Here is an 18,973-nt window from a genome sequence, read left to right as displayed (position 1 = left end):
TCTAACCTTCATCTACCCTCCTTTGGCCCAAACCTAAATAGTCTTTCATTCATCCATCCCTCCCTCACAATGACTTAGCTCCCCAACAGTATCATATTAGAGTTTCCATTGAGACCCCATATCCCATTCTCCAAAGAGACCCTTTGCAATATATCTATCCATTCTAGAGTCTTGTCTACAACAGAAAAATGTTGCTCACCATTTCCAACCAGGTACAGTAAAACCTGCCTTAGTGACCACCTCTGAAAAGACACCATCTGCCATAAGCAACTACTTGCAGAGGCCACAGAATGTTTTTCTCCAATAATTTAACTAAGAAGAAACTCTGAAAAGTGACCACCTGTCATTTGTGACCATATTTTCTTACTCCCATCCAAAAAACAAACCTGTAGGAGAAACCAATCTTTCTTACTTCTGCCTTGCTGCTGGCAGCAGCGTTGCCTTCAAAGCTGGGCACCCAGCCAGCAGCTGCAGCTCTCTGCTCTGCCTTCAGAACTGGACAGCTGGAGAGAGGCAGCTGCTGGAAGGGCACCCAGCTCTGAAGGCAGCCAAGCTCTGAAGAGAGACGACCTCTCACAAGTGACCACTTTTGCTAACTCCTGTAAGTGGTCTTTCTTGGCAGGTTTCACTGTATAGCACTCCAACATTAGTATAACTGGGAGCCATAGCGTAGATGGGCCACTACTTTTTCATTTGTTCCGGGGGTTTAGTGCAAGCAAAACGAAACTAAAACTCAGTGTATAGTTAGCAAAGAATACTCAATAAAAAAAAATTTCCTCAAAGAACTGGCTGCATTCAGTTGATTAATAGATAAGCAAGAAGTAGTAACTTTTCAGTAATGCTTTGATTGAATTCTCACTAATAATTTTAGAAAAATCAAAGCTGAGTATAAGTAAAGTAAAATGATCTAGCTTGGTCCATTTCACAGAGAACATCTGATAAGATTTTACTCAGAATCTGATGTATGAAGCTTGACCTTGGTGAAAAAAGATTGTTAGTAACAAAATTTAGGAATTCACAGAGCATGCCTAATAGCATGCCTAATATTTTTGTGTGTGCTATAAAAGTGACAAAGGCCAAGGGGAGTTACCTTATTCTCTATGGTTGTTTGATCTGATGAACCTGCACACAAAGTACATCTGTAATAAATCATTCTTAATTGCAATCTGTCGGTATAGAAACATGCCCTTTTTTCAAGTTGAAGTATAACAATTAATATCCAAATAGTAATTTTGCATGTATTGTCCGAGGTTACAGGAAAACAACTATATTACCATTAATGCATTATATGTAACAATAATGTATCCAGAGTAATAATCAGTACTGTTTCAAACAAAAGCATTAAAGAAGGTTCCAAAATAAAGAACGGATGTTCTAAAGAAATATTACAGAAATTAGGAAATACTAAGTCTTCTGAGTCATTTAATCAAATTAGAACCAGTTTATATAAAAATCAAACAATGAAGTAACAAGAAGGCCAGGAGTATATAACAAGTACCAAAAACATTGCTCGTTAGATATTTTTACACTTATATATCATAGTACCTTTCAACCATAGTGCTTTATGGTGAGTAAAAATTACATATATGCTATATGAAAATATTTAATGGGAAATTTTCAGAGTGCTCCCTGGCGTCGTCCTAACTGTGCTCCCATTGAAGTCAATAGTAAAACTTTAATTGACTTCAATGGTGGACAGTTAAGCCAACATGTCAAGTATTTTTGAAAATCTGGGTGGGGGAAGGGGTGTACATAAAATCTCTCACACACACACACACACTTTATCTTCTCCTTCTCCTTTTATATGTCACTTGTATTCTTTGGCTGAAAGTTCTTTAAAGTAAGACCATGTCTTCATATACCTTTGTATAGCCCCTCACACAGTAGGGCCTTAATCATGACTTGGACTTCTAACTACTACTACCATACAATCATTTATTTACATAGCTGTTCCTGGCAATCTAACTATATTTACATATAAACAAATGCATGTGAAAGACTGTTGTGTTGTAACAGCTGCTGTGTTCCACCCCAAAGGTAGCTACTGTACTTAAATATACAAATTAAGACACAAGCTATTTTTGGGGTGAAATATGACAGTTGACTGCAGTGATTCCGAAAAAGAAAACTGTACCCAAATACGTGAAGAAAATGTAAGTAGACAATGCTATAAATTAATCAGTGAATTTAGCCAGAAAACCAGAACTAAAACTTCTAAAGGCTTTATGTTGTTTTTCCTATCCAGTAGTGATATTTCTATGATTTACACTTACTGTATATAAACCTTCATATATGAAATGGAAATTATACTATTTATAAATTCAGAAAGTTTTGGTAGCATTTTAAAATAAAATAATAAATCATAGCAATGGCCCATTTATACTACTGACTCAGTCTCCAACAATGCTCATGATTTCAGCATCACCTCAGAAGCAGGTAAGAATAAGTAATAAGTGACACAAATGACAAAGCAGAGAAGTATGCACAAGAGTGACTACATCAGCCTTGAAACTAGAAAAACAGGACTTAATTTAGGAAGCAGCTTTTAAAACAGGCTGAATAGTGAATAACTTTAGAGATATAAAAAACAGTTGCAGTATGAAATTACAAAATAAATTAGTGGAATATAATTTGTTTCCATAGGCATAAGGAATACAAAACAAATGTGAGTGTGAACATATCAAAACTGTCTAATTTCAATGCAAAATGTGTAGCTTAAATGTATGGGTGTTTCCTTCCTTTAAGGCCCACTGTCTTTTGTGGAAAACAACCTGTCCAAAATCCAGTATATGCTTCCACTTAAGAACACAAACACTTCTGGTCAAAAATTTAAGCATTTACATATAGCACCATAAATGCACAACCTGCTTTATAAAACACAAAGCAAGAGTCTCTTCCCCAAAGGATGTACCGTTTAGCAACTTAAGACAGAGCAAGTAATGGAACATGTGGAAAGATAACTAACTGGTGAGCAGAAAGACAAAAAAAGGATTCATAGAAAGAGGCGTTTAAGAGAAGGATTTGCCTACACATTCTGTCACCACACTCAGAATAACCACTTTTATAATAACAACAAGGAGTCTGGTTTCACCGGACTTCTTGTTGTTTTTGTGGATACAGACTAACACGGCTACCCCCGATACTTGACACTTTTATAGTGTTCCCTTCACAGAGCTGTTATCTTTACCATTTGCTCTACTTAAACCAACCACAAATATATACTTCCCAATGCTATCAAGTTTAGAAAACTGGCCACCACCCATTCTTACAAATACAAATCTGAACCAGGGTATTATGAAACAACCATACACAGTAAACACTTTCAGCTGTTCACATTTGCACAATAAGTTACCATCACACAAGAAAAATCAGTGAACATAGGGTTAAAACCAAAGTGAACAAATGATTCTTAAAATTAATCTGAACTGCATTTAGCCTTTACAAAGCTTAGCCTACTTCCTCCAGTTACTGCTTTATCTGTCATATTTGTTATGTAGTAATAAATCAGCCATCTCTTTCTGTCACATGAATGGCCAAGTTCTCTTCCAAGTACAGCCACCAACTTTTTCTACCCAACACCAACTAGCACCCCTCCTCATGAAAATTACACATTTGCAGCTTTAGTTGTTCTTCCTGAATTATTGTACCATTTATCTCAGAGTATGGGATTTCTCTAGTACATCAGAGTCCTCAACTTCTTCATAGCACCAGTCTGGAGCTATTCTTGCTTCTTTACCATTATTGGATCTTTAGCTCTTAAAAAATGAGGTAACTTCTGGTGCTCTCCCTAGAAGCAGCAAAATTCAGCAGGTCTACAAAGCAAACTTTCCCTTCAAGCTCTTTTATGCAAAAAGAGATTCTTTTTAAGTCAGAATATGCAAAAACATGACTGGGAGGAGGTTGAAAACAATAACTGAATATATCAAATCAAGTATAACATTAAGCAAGTGAATGGCTAAGATTGAAGGCATACCAATTCCCTGTAACTTCCTTCCAAGCCAATTAATATTTAACATTTATTGTCAAATATGAGCAGACTGCAGAAGAGATAAAACAATCATCATCCCCAGCTTGTTCTTCAAGACAGCAACCCAGCAGTAAAGTACAACTGCAGGGCTACAAGTCTAATCATCGGTCAGGTGCTCTTTTCCTAAGGTATCTTCTAAAGGAAAGTAATCATCAGTGGGAAAAGATCTCAGAAGCACCAAAACATCTCTTGTGTTACTATCTCTTCTATATTTACACTCTTCCGCTACCAAATTACTTGGTCAAGGTATAGTCAAGGTCCAGACTCCAGAGGAAATAAAAAATAGTAATGATGATGATAGTAGTAAGCAAATAAAAATATTTCACAGTCCAAAAGCATCCAGATTTGGCCCGCAGTCCACCTATTGACTGCACCTGGCTTAGAGCGCCTTCATTTAAAGCACTAGGGATCTGCCGATGCAACATTAAGTGTAGACATGCCATAGGTCCACTGCCTCTACCCCCGCTGTAAGGAGAAAGAACAAGTACCCAGTCCCAGCTAGGAGTAGCCATGGATGGGGGGGGGGCAGGGAATGGTCCCCCAAAGCTCCCTGGGTAGGCCAGGAGAGAGAGAGTGGGGGAAGGGGGCAGTTGGCCAGCCCCCCCCTAGGGCAGCCCCCCCCCCGAGGGGGGGTAGTACGGTTGGGGGAGTAGGAGGCCACCGGCCCCCTGCCGAGGGCATGGGGGGGGAGGTATGGGGTGACCGGCTAGCCCCCTGCCTAGGGTGCCCCAGCAGGTGGGAGTTTGGGTTGGGGGCGTAGGGAGGCGGCCGGCTTCCCCCAGGGGGCTCTCCTGCCTTAGCCCGTGCCCGGCTCCGGGTCCCGGGCAGCCCCTGCGCGGCGGCGCCCCCCCCGTCCCGCCTTACCCATGCTGTGCGTGCCCGCCCGGGCCGGGGGAACCGCTCCCTCTCCTGCCGCCGCCAGCCGCTCCTCCTCCCGCTGCCGCGCTCAGGCCGGGCACGGCGGCTCCATCCGGCCGGCCGCGGGGGCGGAGCAGCTGCTACAAGCCGGCGAGGCCCCGAGGCAGCCGCCGCCGCAGACTCCCCTGGGCGAGACCCGCTCCGGCAGCGGCCGCGGCAGCTCGAGCTCCCGGCTGGGCTGGGGTGGGGTGGGGTGGAGGGGGCGCCACATCCCGCGAGAGCTCGGCGCCCGCCCGCCCGCCGCCCTGCTCCGCGCTGGGTTCTGCCCGCTGTTGCCAGGTGCCGTGACGTGAGTCCCGCCCCGGCCCGGGCCGAGAGCGGGGTCGGGAGCCGCCTCTCGCCGGAGTGTCTGCCCTTCCCCCACATGGCACTGCCTCCCCCCAGGATCTTCTCACTCCCGCCCTGGGGAGGGAAGAATACCCAACCCCCCCCCACACACACACACAGGGGAGAGACGTTCCCCCCACGTACCCACACAGGGCACATACACCCACACGGGAGAAACCCCACCTCCCCCTTCACCCACCCCCCCCGCGAGATCCACACTCACACAGGAAGAAATTTCCTCCCCCCACACCCGGGAGATACATTCACACACAGGGAGAAATTCCCACACACACAATCTTCACACTCAGGGGAGATACATACACACACTCACACAGGGAGAAATCACACACATACACTCAGGAAAGATACACACACAGAGATAGATAAATTCTCCCTACACACAGGTAGAGCCATACACATACAAAAGAAATTCTTCTCCTCTCTCCCCTCCACCACACACACTCACACAAGAAATTCTCCCCCCACATATTTCAGAGTAGCAGCCGTGTTAGTCTGTATTCACAAAAAGAAAAAGGAGTACTTGTGGCACCTTAGAGACTAACCAATTTATCTGAGCATAAACTTTCGTGAGCTACAGCATCCGATGAACGTTTCAGAGTAACAGCCGTGTTAGTCTGTATTCGCAAAAAGAAAAGGAGGACTTGTGGCACCTTAGAGACTAACCAATTTATTTGAGCATGAGCTTTCGTGAGCTACAGCTCACTTCATCGGATGCATACCGTGGAAACTGCAGCAGACTTTAAGTGAGCTGTAGCTCAAGAAAGCTTATGCTCAAATAAATTGGTTAGTCTCTAAGGTGCCACAAGTCCTCCTTTTCTTCTTCCCCCCACATATACACACACACTGGAGATCCCCTGCATACGTACAACATGGGAGATACACACCGGTGATTTTCAAACCCTGACCCCCCATGTGGCAGTATGAGGTGGTGGGAGGCTTACTACTAGATTGCTGTTACATCTAACCCCGTGATATTTCTTTGGAAAAAATCATCCCTTTCATAGATTTTAAGGCTAGAAGAGAATTTTATGATAATCTCTTCTGACCTCCTGCGTAACAGTAGACATAGAATTTTCACCAAGCAATTTCCTGCATCTACTCCAATTATTCTGAGGTAACATGATCTGGACCTAAAAACTTGATTAGAAGGGGATCTTCTGGGAGTCCAGATACGAAGTCTGGAAATGGACTGAAGTTGAACAAATACTCTCAGCTTCTGCAATAACAAACATTTGGCTCTAGTAACTCCATGCCTATCTGCATTCTCCACATTCACTTTCAGCAATGCAAGGTTGTTCCCTTCCTTAAGAACTGATGCATGAGTTTCCACACCTATTCTCTCTTTCAGTGGATTTTCTGCCCTTTTGTGTGTGACCAAATCCAAAGGCAAGTCTACACTACAAAATTAAGTTGACCAATGTTACGTTGACATACAGTCATGCAGTAGTTAAAATCACTATTGTACGTTCACACTGTGCTCTTTGTGTGGGTGGTGTGCGTCTCCTCACCAGGAGCACTTGCACTGATTTAACTGTCAGTGTGGGGCATTGTGGGTTGGCTTCTGAAAGGCAGCAAGAGTCGATGTAAACAATGCAGTGTCTACACTGACACTGCATTGACCTAACTACATCGACCTAAGTGCTACGCCTCGCAGGAAGGTGGAGTTATTAAGTTGGTGTAGTGGGTGAATTACATCAGTGAGAGCTATATTTTAGTGTAGAAGCTTACAGAGTTAAGGCGACATCGACCTAACTCTGTAGTAAGAAGAGGAGGACTTGTGGCACCTTAGAGACTAACAAATTTATTTGAGCATAAGCTTTCTTGAGCTACAGCTCACTTCATCGGATGCTGCAGCTCACGAAGGCTTATGCTCAAATAAATTTGTTAGTCTCTAAGGTGCCACAAGTCCTCCTTTTCTTTTTGCAGATACAGACTAAGGCCTGGTCTACACTAGGGGGGGATTGATCTAAGATACGCAACTTCAGCTATGAAAATAGCGTAGCTGAAATCGACGCATCTTAGATCACCTTAGAATCACTTACTTCACGTCCTCGCAGCGCGGGATCAATGGCTGCCGCTCCCCTGTTGACTCCGCTTCCGCCTCTCGCCCTGGTGGAGTTCCAGAGTCGACAGCAGAGCGATCGGGGATCAATTTATCGCATCTACACTAGATGCGATAAGTCGATCCCTGGTAGAACGATCACGATCCGGTGGGTAGTGTAGATGTGGCCTAACACGGCTGCTACTCTGAGTCCTGTAACTCTGTAGTGTAGACCAGGCCCAAGAATCCCAAAGCAAAACAATGGAGCAACCATAATCCTATAACTGCCAATGGAAAAGTAGCATGTAGGCACTAGCTTACCTCACAATGAGCAGCAAAGCAAATCATTGGGGTATATCTCTGATGTAACTCCAATAAAGTAAATTTCACCAGGAATTAATTTGGTTTATATATTTAGATTTATAAAATGACAAGAGGCATACATCTGAACACTCTGTTTCAGTACTAAATAAACCAGGCCAGAAAGCATATAAAAAAAACCATCACATTCCCCACTTCCTCTATATATCACCCATCAATATTTGTTGCTTCAGCGACACTCCTGAAAAGATGGACCTTGCAATAGGTTTGAGTTACTTTGAACTAATTGAGGGGAATTATCCCTTGCATTGGGGATCTAGCCTGCACAGATCTTAAAGCAAGTCACTGCTGAAGCTGGTTGCCTAGAAATTCATGCTCTTCTAGGGAAAGAACTACTGGATTGTGATCTGATTGGCTTGAGGGTTGGGATCCATATCTGAACCCTTAAGCCCATTTCTAGAGAGAAGAGTTTGCTGACTAAGAAGGGGAATGCATTCCAATAACCCCGTCAGCAGTCACCTATCTTGTATGATGAAAGCAGTCTGGCTCAAGCACCTCCACTAATCTCAGCTGTAACCCCTTTTTTTGGTGATTTTATTGTTAATATTTTAAATAAGATGCATTTTTAAGGAAAATAAAAACAGGGTGGGGCTGCCACCCTTTAGTTTTTGTGGGAAATCAAAAGACAGTGAAAGAGTTTTCAAATTTCTTGTTAATTTAAACAGGTTTAAAAAAAGATAGTGACTTAGAGGCGAGGAGGACAAGTAAATCCAATGTAGTTTTGATGCATTTTAGGGAATATGAGGCAGCAGGATCCTTTGAAATTAAACAGCACACGGACTTCCCTACTGCAGACGTCCTTTCACACATGATTCAAAATGAGCCATTTTAGCCAGGCTCAGGACAAAATTAGCCTGGTGAAAATGTCGACAATTTCCAGAAGTCATTTTTTTCTGCTTTGGTTATAAGCAGATATTGAGTCATAAGTATAAAAGGTGAAGTCTGAAGCATGGGTGTAAGTAGACATCTGCCCTATCATAGAATATCAGGGTTGGAAGGGACCTCAGGAGGTCATCTAGTCCAACCCCCTGCTCAAAGCAGGACCAATCCCCAATTAAATCATCCCAGCCAGGGCTTTGTCAAGCCTGACCTTAAAAACTTCTAAGGAAGGAGATTCCACCAACTCCCTAGGTAACGCATTCCAGTGTTTCACCACCCTCCTAGTGAAAAAGTTTTTCCTAATATCCAACATAAACCTCCCCCACTGCAACTTGAGACCATTACTCCTTGTCCTGTCCTCTTCTACCACTGAGGACAGTCTAGAACCATTCTCTTTGGAACCACCTCTCAGGTAGTTGAAAGCAGCTATCAAATCCCCCCTCATTCTTCTCTTCTGCAGACTAAACAATCCCAGTTCCCTCAGCCTCTCCTTATAAGTCATGTGTTCCAGACCCCTAATAATTTTTGTTGCCCTTCGCTGGACTCTCTCCAATTTTTCCACATCCTTCTTGTAGTGTGGGGCCCAAAACTGGACACAGTACTCCAGATGAGGCCTCACCAATGTCAAATAGAGGGGAATGATCACGTCCCTCGATCTGCTGGCTATTCCCCTACTTATACATCCCAAAATGCCATTGGCCTTCTTGGCAATAAGGGCACACTGTTGACTCATATCCAGCTTCTCGTCCACTGTCACCCCTAGGTCCTTTTCTGCGGAACTGCTGCCTAGCCATTCAGCATAACATTTTTTATCTCCTGGGGCAACATTTTGGGGTAGATTTTGTCCCCTATATGCTGGTGTAGTGGGTCTAGAACTGTGCCACAAGAGGCTGGAGGAGAATTCCCATGATTCAGGTACAGCGTTTGGCATTATAAATAGCCCTCTGTAGGCCCCTTGCAAGCCAGCAAAAATTCAAAAAGGGATTGGATGTTTATATGGAAGACAACAGTGTCCAGAATTATAATAGTTAACGCTATGAAGAGTTTTGGAAGGAATATGCGGCAATCTCTAATTATTAGGGACTGGGACAAGACCTTCATGGAGACCAAATTGTCCAAGAATTGCATAATGTGGGGTTTCGTACACGTCACTCTGAAGCCTCTGGTGTTGGCCATGGTCAGGGACAAGACACTGAACTGGATGACACATACTCAATGATCCAGTTTCAGTATGGCAATTCAAATGTTCCTTAGCCCCAACACAGGGGGTAGGGATGAGAGGAGTTGTGTCGAGGATGGGAGGTGGTGTCTCCATGACACATACTGCTACAGAGATTCTGAGCTACTCTGGGCTGCATAGCAACCCTGTAGCAAGGCGATGACTCACTGGTGTGGCACCTTCTGCTGGTCATCTCAGAAATTAGCTCTTTCTAGCCCAGAGCGTCCTCTGCAGGCTGGTGTCTCACCTGCCACTAGCCCCCGGGTCCCTCCCGGACCCCAGTGCCTCTTTAGCTCAGGGTTCTGCCCCCAGCAGTAACCCACACTCTGGGTCTCCTCTCCCAGGGGAACCCCCAACCCTCTAAACCCACCTTGCCTCAGGGGCTACTGCCAGTCATCATCTAACCCCTGCTCACTGGGGCAGACTGCAGCGTAATGGCCCCTCATCATTAGCAAGGGGTTAGGACAAGCTACCTCTGCCTATTCCTAGGCTGCCCCTCTGCAGCCCCAGTACCTTTGTAGGCCTTCACCAAGGCCTGCAGCCTTGGGGGTTACCAGGCCAGAGCTCCCCAACTCCTCTTACCCTTTTCCCCAGCACTGCTCTGCTTCAGGTATCTCACTCTCAGGCAGCTGGCCCATCCCACTCAAAGGCCAGAGTGAGACTCCTCTTCTGCTCCTGGCTCACAGCCCTCTTATAAAGGCCAGCTGGGCCCTGATTGAGCTGGCCACAGCTGTGGTCAGTAACAGCAGTCAGCTTCCCCCAGCTGTTCTTAATCCCTTTCCTTGATGCAGCCCTCTCCAGGGCTGCTTTTAACCCCTTTTCTGCAGGAGTGGGGCAGCCACCCCACTACAAACCCCCAGACAGGCATTAAGAAGTTACTGTAAACTAGAGAACCCCTAGCTCTGCTCTGATTTACACTGGGGACCAGAGATGACCCATACCTGCTGATAGTGGGTGTGAGCATATCCATGTGAGCATGCTCAATACAAGCCAAGCAGCAAATGTGGGGGGGGCACGTGACCGCACATGCCCTCTCCATGCATCACCTCTGCTGGGGATCCTTTCCACCTCCAGAGTAGCCCAAAATCCCTAAAATGGCATAAAGGCACCTCTTCCCTCCCTTCCCCTGGCCTGCACCATCTATGGAGGCACACCCTAGAACAGTGGTGGGCAACTTGCAGCCAGCAGACCGCATGCTGCCCATCAGGGTAATCCACTGGCGGGCTGCCAGACAGTTTGTTTACATTTTCACAGCCACCCGCAGCTCCCAGTGGCCCCAGTTCGTCATTCCCGGCCAATAGGAGCTGCGGGAAGCGGCGGCGAGCCCATGCCTGCAGCCCACACCACTTCCCGCAGCTCCCATTGGCCCGGAAGATGTTGGCAGCAGATGTTGGCAGGTATGAAAATATCAAATGTTACATATATGAGTAAGTATTGCTATTATTTTATTATAAGATGTTACAATGGAAGACCATGACTCAAGAACAGATTATATTATGTTATAAATTGACCAATCTGAGAATGATACAAACTGTCATCACTAAAGACAACCCTTTTCCCATCCCACAGAAAAGCAGGAACATTGACAGAATCTTTTCACACTAATCTCAGTCTAAATATGGAACTTGATCGCTTTTCCCACTATAGTCATCTTGAAATGACTCCATTGCTTCATAATTTATGAATCTTGAATCTGGAGCATTTCAAACTTGTTAAAATACACAGAAATACAAGAATTGAAGTTTTTCCAAATAAAACCACATCACTGGGATTAAAGCCATCATGTTTTCAGGCACTATCAAGAATGATTCATAGGTTGTAATAACTGTACATAGCTCTTTAACCAACTGGGTTCCGCCAAGGGTCACCAGCCCAGATCAATCTTTTATTCTTTTAGCAATCAGAAAAAAAATGAGTTTCTGCTTAATCTTTAGCATAGCTACTGCCAGAAACAGACTGTTCTCCAGCCCCCACCACCAAGGAGTTAAGTAGCCTTGACCGTAATGCTGACCTTTAATTTTCAGTAACAGTTTCTACTAGGCAATGTTGCATTATTGAAAAAGACAGGTCTGTGTTTCAGGACACATCACTCAAAAAACATCTCTATTTAGACTGAGAAAAGGATTGACTCCCTCTGCTGGTCTGTTTAGAAGCAGCTCAGTTCGAAGAAGAGAATACATTTGATTTCCAGAAAACACTATGCCATGCACATGACTGTTTAAATATTTATCAACAGTGGAACAGTCATTGGGATAGAGATAGAGTGACTGTGTGGCCCAATGATTAGGGCATCAAGGTGGGAGGTCCTGGGTCCAGTCCCTCTGTTCCAACCACTCTTCTATTATTAATCCAGTGCTCAACAGCTTCAACAGGAGAGACTGAGGAAGGCCCACATCAGACTACCCCATAACTTAGTGGTTAGCAAACTCTCCTGAGAGGTGGGAGACTGCACCACTGGCAGAGAGGCGCTCTGACCACTGGGCAAAAAGTTATAAGGTGGGACACTTTGCCAGTGGGTTTCACAAACATTTTCTGACAGCCAAGGAATGAAGAAACTTAGATATTGGGTTTAATTCATGGCTTTGGAGGGGAGTGTGTCTACTGGGAACAAACTTTCTCCCTGGCATGTCCCCTTCTGCGTTGTCCCCTCTAACGTGTCCCTGTCCCAGTCCTGTCACTTCCTCACCTCTAGTTCCTCCTCCCAGTCCCGTTTTCCTCATCTAGCCAGTCCCAGTCTCCACTCCTCAGGCTACTCACCTAGTTTCAGTCTCCTTGCCCCACAAGTTCTAATGTTACCCTACAGAATCCCTGTCCCAGTCTCCGCCCTTGACTCCGCATCGACTTGTCCAGCCAGTCCCATTTCCAGTTCTTTCCTTCCCAGCTCTTCATCCAGTCTGTCTCTCACCTCCATCCCTGGCCAATGTCACCCCACCACCCGCTCATGTTTTCCATCCCCACGGGTCCTAGTCCATTTTCCTCCCTCTGGCTCCTCTTCTAATCTCAGTATCCTTCTCCACCAAACTCTTTGTCTCAATCTATTTTCCCAGCCCTTCTAGTTCTCCCCACACACCCAGCTCTATCAAATCTGTCTCCCCTTCTTCTCCCAATCCCACTCTTTCTCAGTCCCAGCTTCCTAGAACCTACCCATCACAGCCCTTCCTGGCTCCTCGTCTGATCTCAGTCGCCCTGCCCACCTACTGGCTTCTAATCCTTCTATCCCACTTCCCTTCCCAGCTCCCAGCCTTCTTGCCCAGCCAATCCCACTTTTTCTCTCCCTGCCAGCCTCCAGGCCCAGTTTCTGCTCCCCTCCTCAGGCTCCCACTCCCAATCTATGGCCCCTGCGTACCCCCTGTAGGTTTGGCTCTTGTCCCTTCTGCATTCAAATCAGGCAGCTTCGTCCTTCATAGCTGGGCCCCCAAGGGGGTCAGTGAGAACACAGGAGAGAGAAACTCCCTGCTGTCACTTCAAGCAACCAGACCTAGCACAAGCCTGCAACATCCCAAAGCAGAGCTTACAGGAAAATTGTTCTCAGTCCCAGCCAGTGCAGACAGAATTTCTGGGGAATTTAGTTACTAAAATCTGAAAAATCTCCACTGAGTATATGCAAAATGTAATTTTTCAAAGGCTTATAACTTGGCCAAATTTGGACAGATGGCAAAAAGCACCTGTCTGTCACAAAAACCACCCCCAAATTTCAAATAACTGCTCCAACATATTGGGGAGCTAGAGCTTTTCAAAGAAAGAGTCACCAGAATTTTTTTTTTTTTAACATTGGCAAAAACAACATATTTTTCCCCAGCCAGGTTCTTGGAGCTGACCCATTTTGGCTGAAATTTTCCAGAAACCTTCAACCTGAGGCAGGCACCTGGCCTGGAAAATTTCAGCCCAAATGGTTGAAGTTTATACCTTTGCCAAATGACTGAAAACAGGGTCTTATGAGGGTGAGTATTAGGCAAACTTAATTATAGGTGGTGTTAGCAACCCTACCTGTAATAACACTTTCTTTTTCTGGAAGGATACTGATATGATGGGATATAGTTAAAGCCAGGCAAATGCTTTAATTTTCTGATCTAGTAGTAGCTCATATCGACCAAATTACACAAATGCACATTACAAAATATTGTCTTGAATCTTCCTGGATGTGATTGTCTGAATGAAAACTGAAATATGGCCAAATAGCTGAGCACAGGAACTCTTGAGTTCTAATGTCACTTATTTGCTCTGGTAAAGTTTCCCCAACTATATTAGGGGGATGATACTTTCCCTCAATAAGAGTTTATAATTAGTGTTGGTGAAGTGTTTTTAAGATTTAAAAAGTACTATTAAAATTCTAAATGAAGACTCAGAAATGTCAGTTTCTTTGCCCACCTGTTAATTGAAATAGGAGTATCTGTAACTGACATTATGGGATCTTAAAAGAAAGGTACAAAAGGGTTACCTGAAATTCAAGCTAAAAACAGGCAATGAATTAATTACATATCAGTCATGAGGCCTTCATTAATGATAAGTTGTAAAGCTAGTCACCCCACTGTTAGCTATTCCTTTTTTTTTTTTTTTTTTAAACCCTTAAGGTCCCTTTGCAGAGTTTGGTTCATTTACCCAGACTGCTGTTGCTGCTTCTTTACCTTATCCCATTAATCAGAATCAGCAGCTGTTGTTCTTTGTTTGTGAGTGTTTTTTGTCAAGTGGATCTTCCAAGCTGATACCAAGCTGACATCTTCATATCCTCCTTCAATGTTTCAAACCACCTTTTTCTAGGTCTTCCTCATGGTCTTTGTCCAGCGACTACTTGTATTTTCTGGCCAACATATCCCCCATAGATTCCAAGGTCAGAAGGGACCATTGTGATCATATACTGTACAACACAGGCTAGAGAACTTCCCTAGAATAATCACTAGAGCAGATCTTTTAGAACAACAGCCGATCTTGATATAAAAATTGTCAGTGATAGAGAATCCATCATGACCCTTGGGAAATTGTTCCAATGGTTAATTACTCCTCTTGTTCAAAATTTACACCTTATTTTCAGGCTGAATTTGTCTAGCTTCAACTTCCAGCCATCGGCTTGTGTTATACTTTTCTCTACTAAATGGAAGAGCCCATTATTAAATATTTGTTCCCCATGTAGGTGCTTACAGACTGTACTCAAGTTACCCCTTAACCTCTTTGTTAAGCTAAATAGATTGAGCTCCTTGAGTCTGTCACTGTAAGGCATGTTTTCTAATCTTTTAATCATTCTAATGACTCTTCTCTGAACCCTCTTGCATCAATTAACATCCTTCTTGAATTATGGACACCAGAAATGGATACAGTAGTCCAGCCGCAGTCGCACCAGTGCCAAATTCAGAGGTAAAATAATCTCTCTCTCCTACTTGTGATTCCTCTGTTTATGCATCCAAGGATTGCATTAGCCCTTTTGGCCACAGCATTGCACTGGAAGCTCACGTTCAGCTGATTATCCACTGTGACCCCCAAATCTTTTTACAAGTCACTTCTTCCCAGCATGGAGTCCCCTCTCGTGTAAGTATGGCCTGCATTCTTTGTTCCTACATGTATACATTTACATTTAGTGATATTAAAACACATATTGTTTGCTTGAGACCAGTTTACCAAGCAATCCTGATTGCTCTGTATCAGTGAGCTGTCCTCTTCACGATTTACTACTTCCCTATAGCTCGTCATCTCACATGACCCAGTCATAGAATCATAGAATATCAGGGTTGGAAGGGAACCTCAGGAGGTCATCTAGTCCAACCCCCTGCTCAAAGCAGGACCACTCCCCAACTAAATCATCTCAGTCGATAATCCCTTTGTTTTTCTATGATGGGGTCTACCTTTCAACAACGTAAAGTAGTTCTCTCTTCCTCATTGGCCAGCATTCCAACCTGTACGTCATGGCTGACCTAATCAGAATCTTGTACACTTTGCTCTTTAGTTTATTTGGCATATTCTTATCTCAGAGAGTTCCCATCAAGTCCCTCCATTGTAGGCAGTCAGGCCCAGTGGTCAGAGCAGAAGTCAGAACCTGAATGCCAGAGCCAAGGCAGAGTCAGAGCCAGGGATCGGAGCTGAAGGTCAAAACTGAAGTCAGAGTCTGAATGCCAGACCCAAGGATAAGGACAGAGTCAGAGCCAGGAACCAAGGCTGAAGGTCACAATGGGATTACGGGAGTCAGGGAAGGCAGAAGCAGGGCTGGTTCCAAGGCAGGAGCAAGGCTGGGACAGGACTGGAACAAGGCCGGATGCAGGGCCGGGTTTAGGCTGGAGCAGTGCAGAAGCAAGGCAGGAACAGAGCTTGGAGTGAGAGGAGCACAGGGAGGCAGAGGGCATTGATTAGAAACTCGGCACCTGCCAGGGGGTGCTCGCCCTCAGCTCCACCCAGGTCCCAACCCCACTCCACCCCTTCCCCCAGTGCCCCACCCCCACCCTGCTTCTTCCCATCCCTGCTCCGCCCCACCTCTTCCCGCCCCTGCCCAGTTCTGCCCCCTCCCCCGAGTGTGCTATGCCCTTGCTCCTCCCCCCCAGCACCTCCTGATGCCACGAAACAGCTGATGCGCAGCAGGCTACTGGTAGGTGGTAGGAGGGAAGGGGAGGCGCTGATTGGCAGGGCCCGCCAGCTGGCGGGCGGCTCTGGGGAAGGGGAGGTGCTGATATGGTGCTGATATGCTGAGCACCCACCATTTTTTCCCCGATGGGTGCTCCAGCCCCGGAGCACTCACAGAGGCGGCGCCTATGGCAGAGAATCCACAGCCTTGTGCATTGAACAGCTGCTGATCCTCTGCAGCAACTTGGCTTAAGATCAAGATACCTGCCTGGCATAGCCGATCAGGTGGTTCTGCTGCAGCCCAGCTGCACTCCTTGGGTGCCTGGTTGCTGGGCACGTGCAGCTGCGGGCCCTCCTTCCTGACAGTCCCCATCCGCTTTGAGGGTGCCTCCAAGATGCCCTGGGGCCTGGTTTCTCAGGGTAGAGGTGGAGAAAATCTCACAGCAGATCTGGGGCACGGATATTTTCCACTGGTTCCCAGGATCATTTATCAGGGCCCTTAAGCTTCCCAGTCTACAAAGTACTGGAGAGTCCCTCAAACCCAGTGGTTCCCAAACTGGGGTTCGTGAACCCCTGGGGGTTCACAGAACATTACAGGGGGTTCGCCAGAAAAAATTCACTAATGGTGGCCAGAGGACCGAAGGCATTGCAGGCAGCAGGTGGGACCCGGTTGCAGGGCAGACAGCCCAAGCCCCAGTGAGAGCAGGGCAGGGCAGTTGGGGCTGGCATCCTGAGCCCTGGCCCATCAGCGGGGGAGCTGGCAGCCCGAACCACAGTGCTCCTCGCAGGGCTGGCAGCCCAAGCCCCAGGGAGAGCAGAGCAGGGCAGTTGGGGCTGGCAGCCTGAGCCCCGGCGGTCAGCGGGACCTGCAGCCCGAGCTCAGTGGAGCTCAGTTGACCGGGGCGGTCAATGGGGTCCAGCAGCAAGAGCCTCACGGAGTGTGGAATGCGGAGGAAATTTAAACTTATATCCCTGGAAATATTCATTTTTAGGAGGGGGTTCACGAGATTTCACAATTTAGTAAAAGGGGTTTGCGGGCTGTTAAAGTTTGGGAACCACTCCTCTAACCTGTTGTGAGTCCAGGATCTCCTGACCCAAGTATTTTACCTGTCCGTGGACAGTGATAGGCAGGGGCAGCAGAGTGGAGCAGGATGGGAATGGATTTTCAGTGAGGGAGGCGTGGAACATGGGGTAAATCCCAAGGGATTTAGGTAATTGCAACTTGACTGCCACTGGGTTGATCATTCCAGAACCCTAAATGAGCCTAGATACTGTTGGTCTAACTTAGGTGATGGGTAAGTTGCCCTAAGTTTCTAGGTGGAGAGACAAACCTTTTCCCCGCATGGCAAAATCAGGGTGTTTTGGTGGGCCTAACAGGCATGATGTTTGTATGCCTCTTTGGCAGATGCTAGGTGTTCCTTGACTTATAGATGTACTTGGCAGTCAAACATAGGACAATGCGTACCAGAGATCCCTGAAGAATGTCTGGGTGAAATCCAGAGTTGAAGAAAAAGGTGCTTTGAGAGGTTATGGCATGGGTGGCATTATTATATATAAATTCCCCATGGTGAAGGAGGGAAAGTCAGTCAATCATCTTAATGGTAGTTCGTGAAACAGTGAAGATGTTGCTCAAGGACTGGTTAATCCACTCTTTTTGTCCATCAGTAACTCCTGGGGGAATTCAGTGCCACTACGTGCATGCAAAATTCATGTCCCCAGCTGATTTCTTTACTTCTGGATGGAGAAAGGGGAAGGCCATCAATCCAGTCCCAGACTCCTCCATCAGGGCTAGAATTTGGCATTTCCTGTAGGGTGCAGGTTGGGCCTTCCCAGGATAGCCTGAGGCAAAGTGTCCAGGTTGCCCTCATTGCAGCCATAAACCTGCCATTTGATGCTGCTGTTTCTCTGTGACTGAGAGGCAGGGCCAAGCTTGGTCGATCTGCATGGACTCATTTTGGTAGTGGGAAAACTGAAAATAGAAGAGCTGGAGTCAGGGTGACTGGTGGGGTGTGGGAGACCGAGCAGTGCTTCATCAGATTGACAACAATCTTGATGTATAATTTGATGAAATCATTTAGGCCAGGTGAGGACTTCACCCATGCCAGCTTGTCTTTACCTCCTTACAGAATCTGAACCATAAATGGACTCATTCCACTAGGCACTGAAATTATCCAGAGTACTTGCCAACCAATCGCCGATCCTGCCATGATGCTTGGAGGGCAGCCTCTGGTGTGTGTGTGTGTGGTTTGGATCATTGAATATTACTTCCATGTCTTGCTCAAAGTTCTCCAGTTGGCCCAGGAGCGGGCTAGATTTCTCTAGGAGCAGGCTAGATTTCTCCAGGAGCAGGGAAGCCCAGGCCAAGGTCTGCTTGGTCAGCAGGCTGATGATAAATCCTGCTTGGACTTGACTGGTGAGGAAGGCTTGGGATCATAGTAGAAACAGAAGCCAACACTGGTTTAAGATCCTGTGAAATTTGCTGCATTTACCACCAAATATATCCAGCAGTGCAATCTTTGTTTCACAGGGAGTTGGGGTTGGGACAGCAGGTTCCTGAAAGGGGCACAGTAGTCTGTAAATGTTAAGAGCCACTGCTGTACAGCACCCACTATCTCCA

General features: G+C 45.9%; 1 protein-coding gene across 1 annotated transcript in view; it reads right to left on the bottom strand.

Annotated features, from left to right (window-relative positions):
• The window catches only part of CD2AP (CD2 associated protein), a 157,182-nt gene extending 152,214 nt beyond the window's left edge, over positions 1-4,968 (bottom strand). The window contains exon 1 of the mRNA XM_077811530.1: positions 4,892-4,968. Within this exon, the coding sequence (XP_077667656.1) occupies positions 4,892-4,895 (4 nt within the window). The 5' untranslated portion in view covers positions 4,896-4,968. The remainder of the gene's footprint in view (positions 1-4,891) is intronic.
• Positions 4,969-18,973: the final 14,005 nt, after the last annotated feature.

The sequence above is a fragment of the Eretmochelys imbricata genome, chromosome 3 (genome assembly GCF_965152235.1).
Source record: "Eretmochelys imbricata isolate rEreImb1 chromosome 3, rEreImb1.hap1, whole genome shotgun sequence".
NCBI classification, from domain to species: Eukaryota; Metazoa; Chordata; order Testudines; family Cheloniidae; genus Eretmochelys; species Eretmochelys imbricata.
Note: the sequence above shows the minus strand (reverse complement) of the source record. Positions and strands in the feature narration are given on the sequence as shown.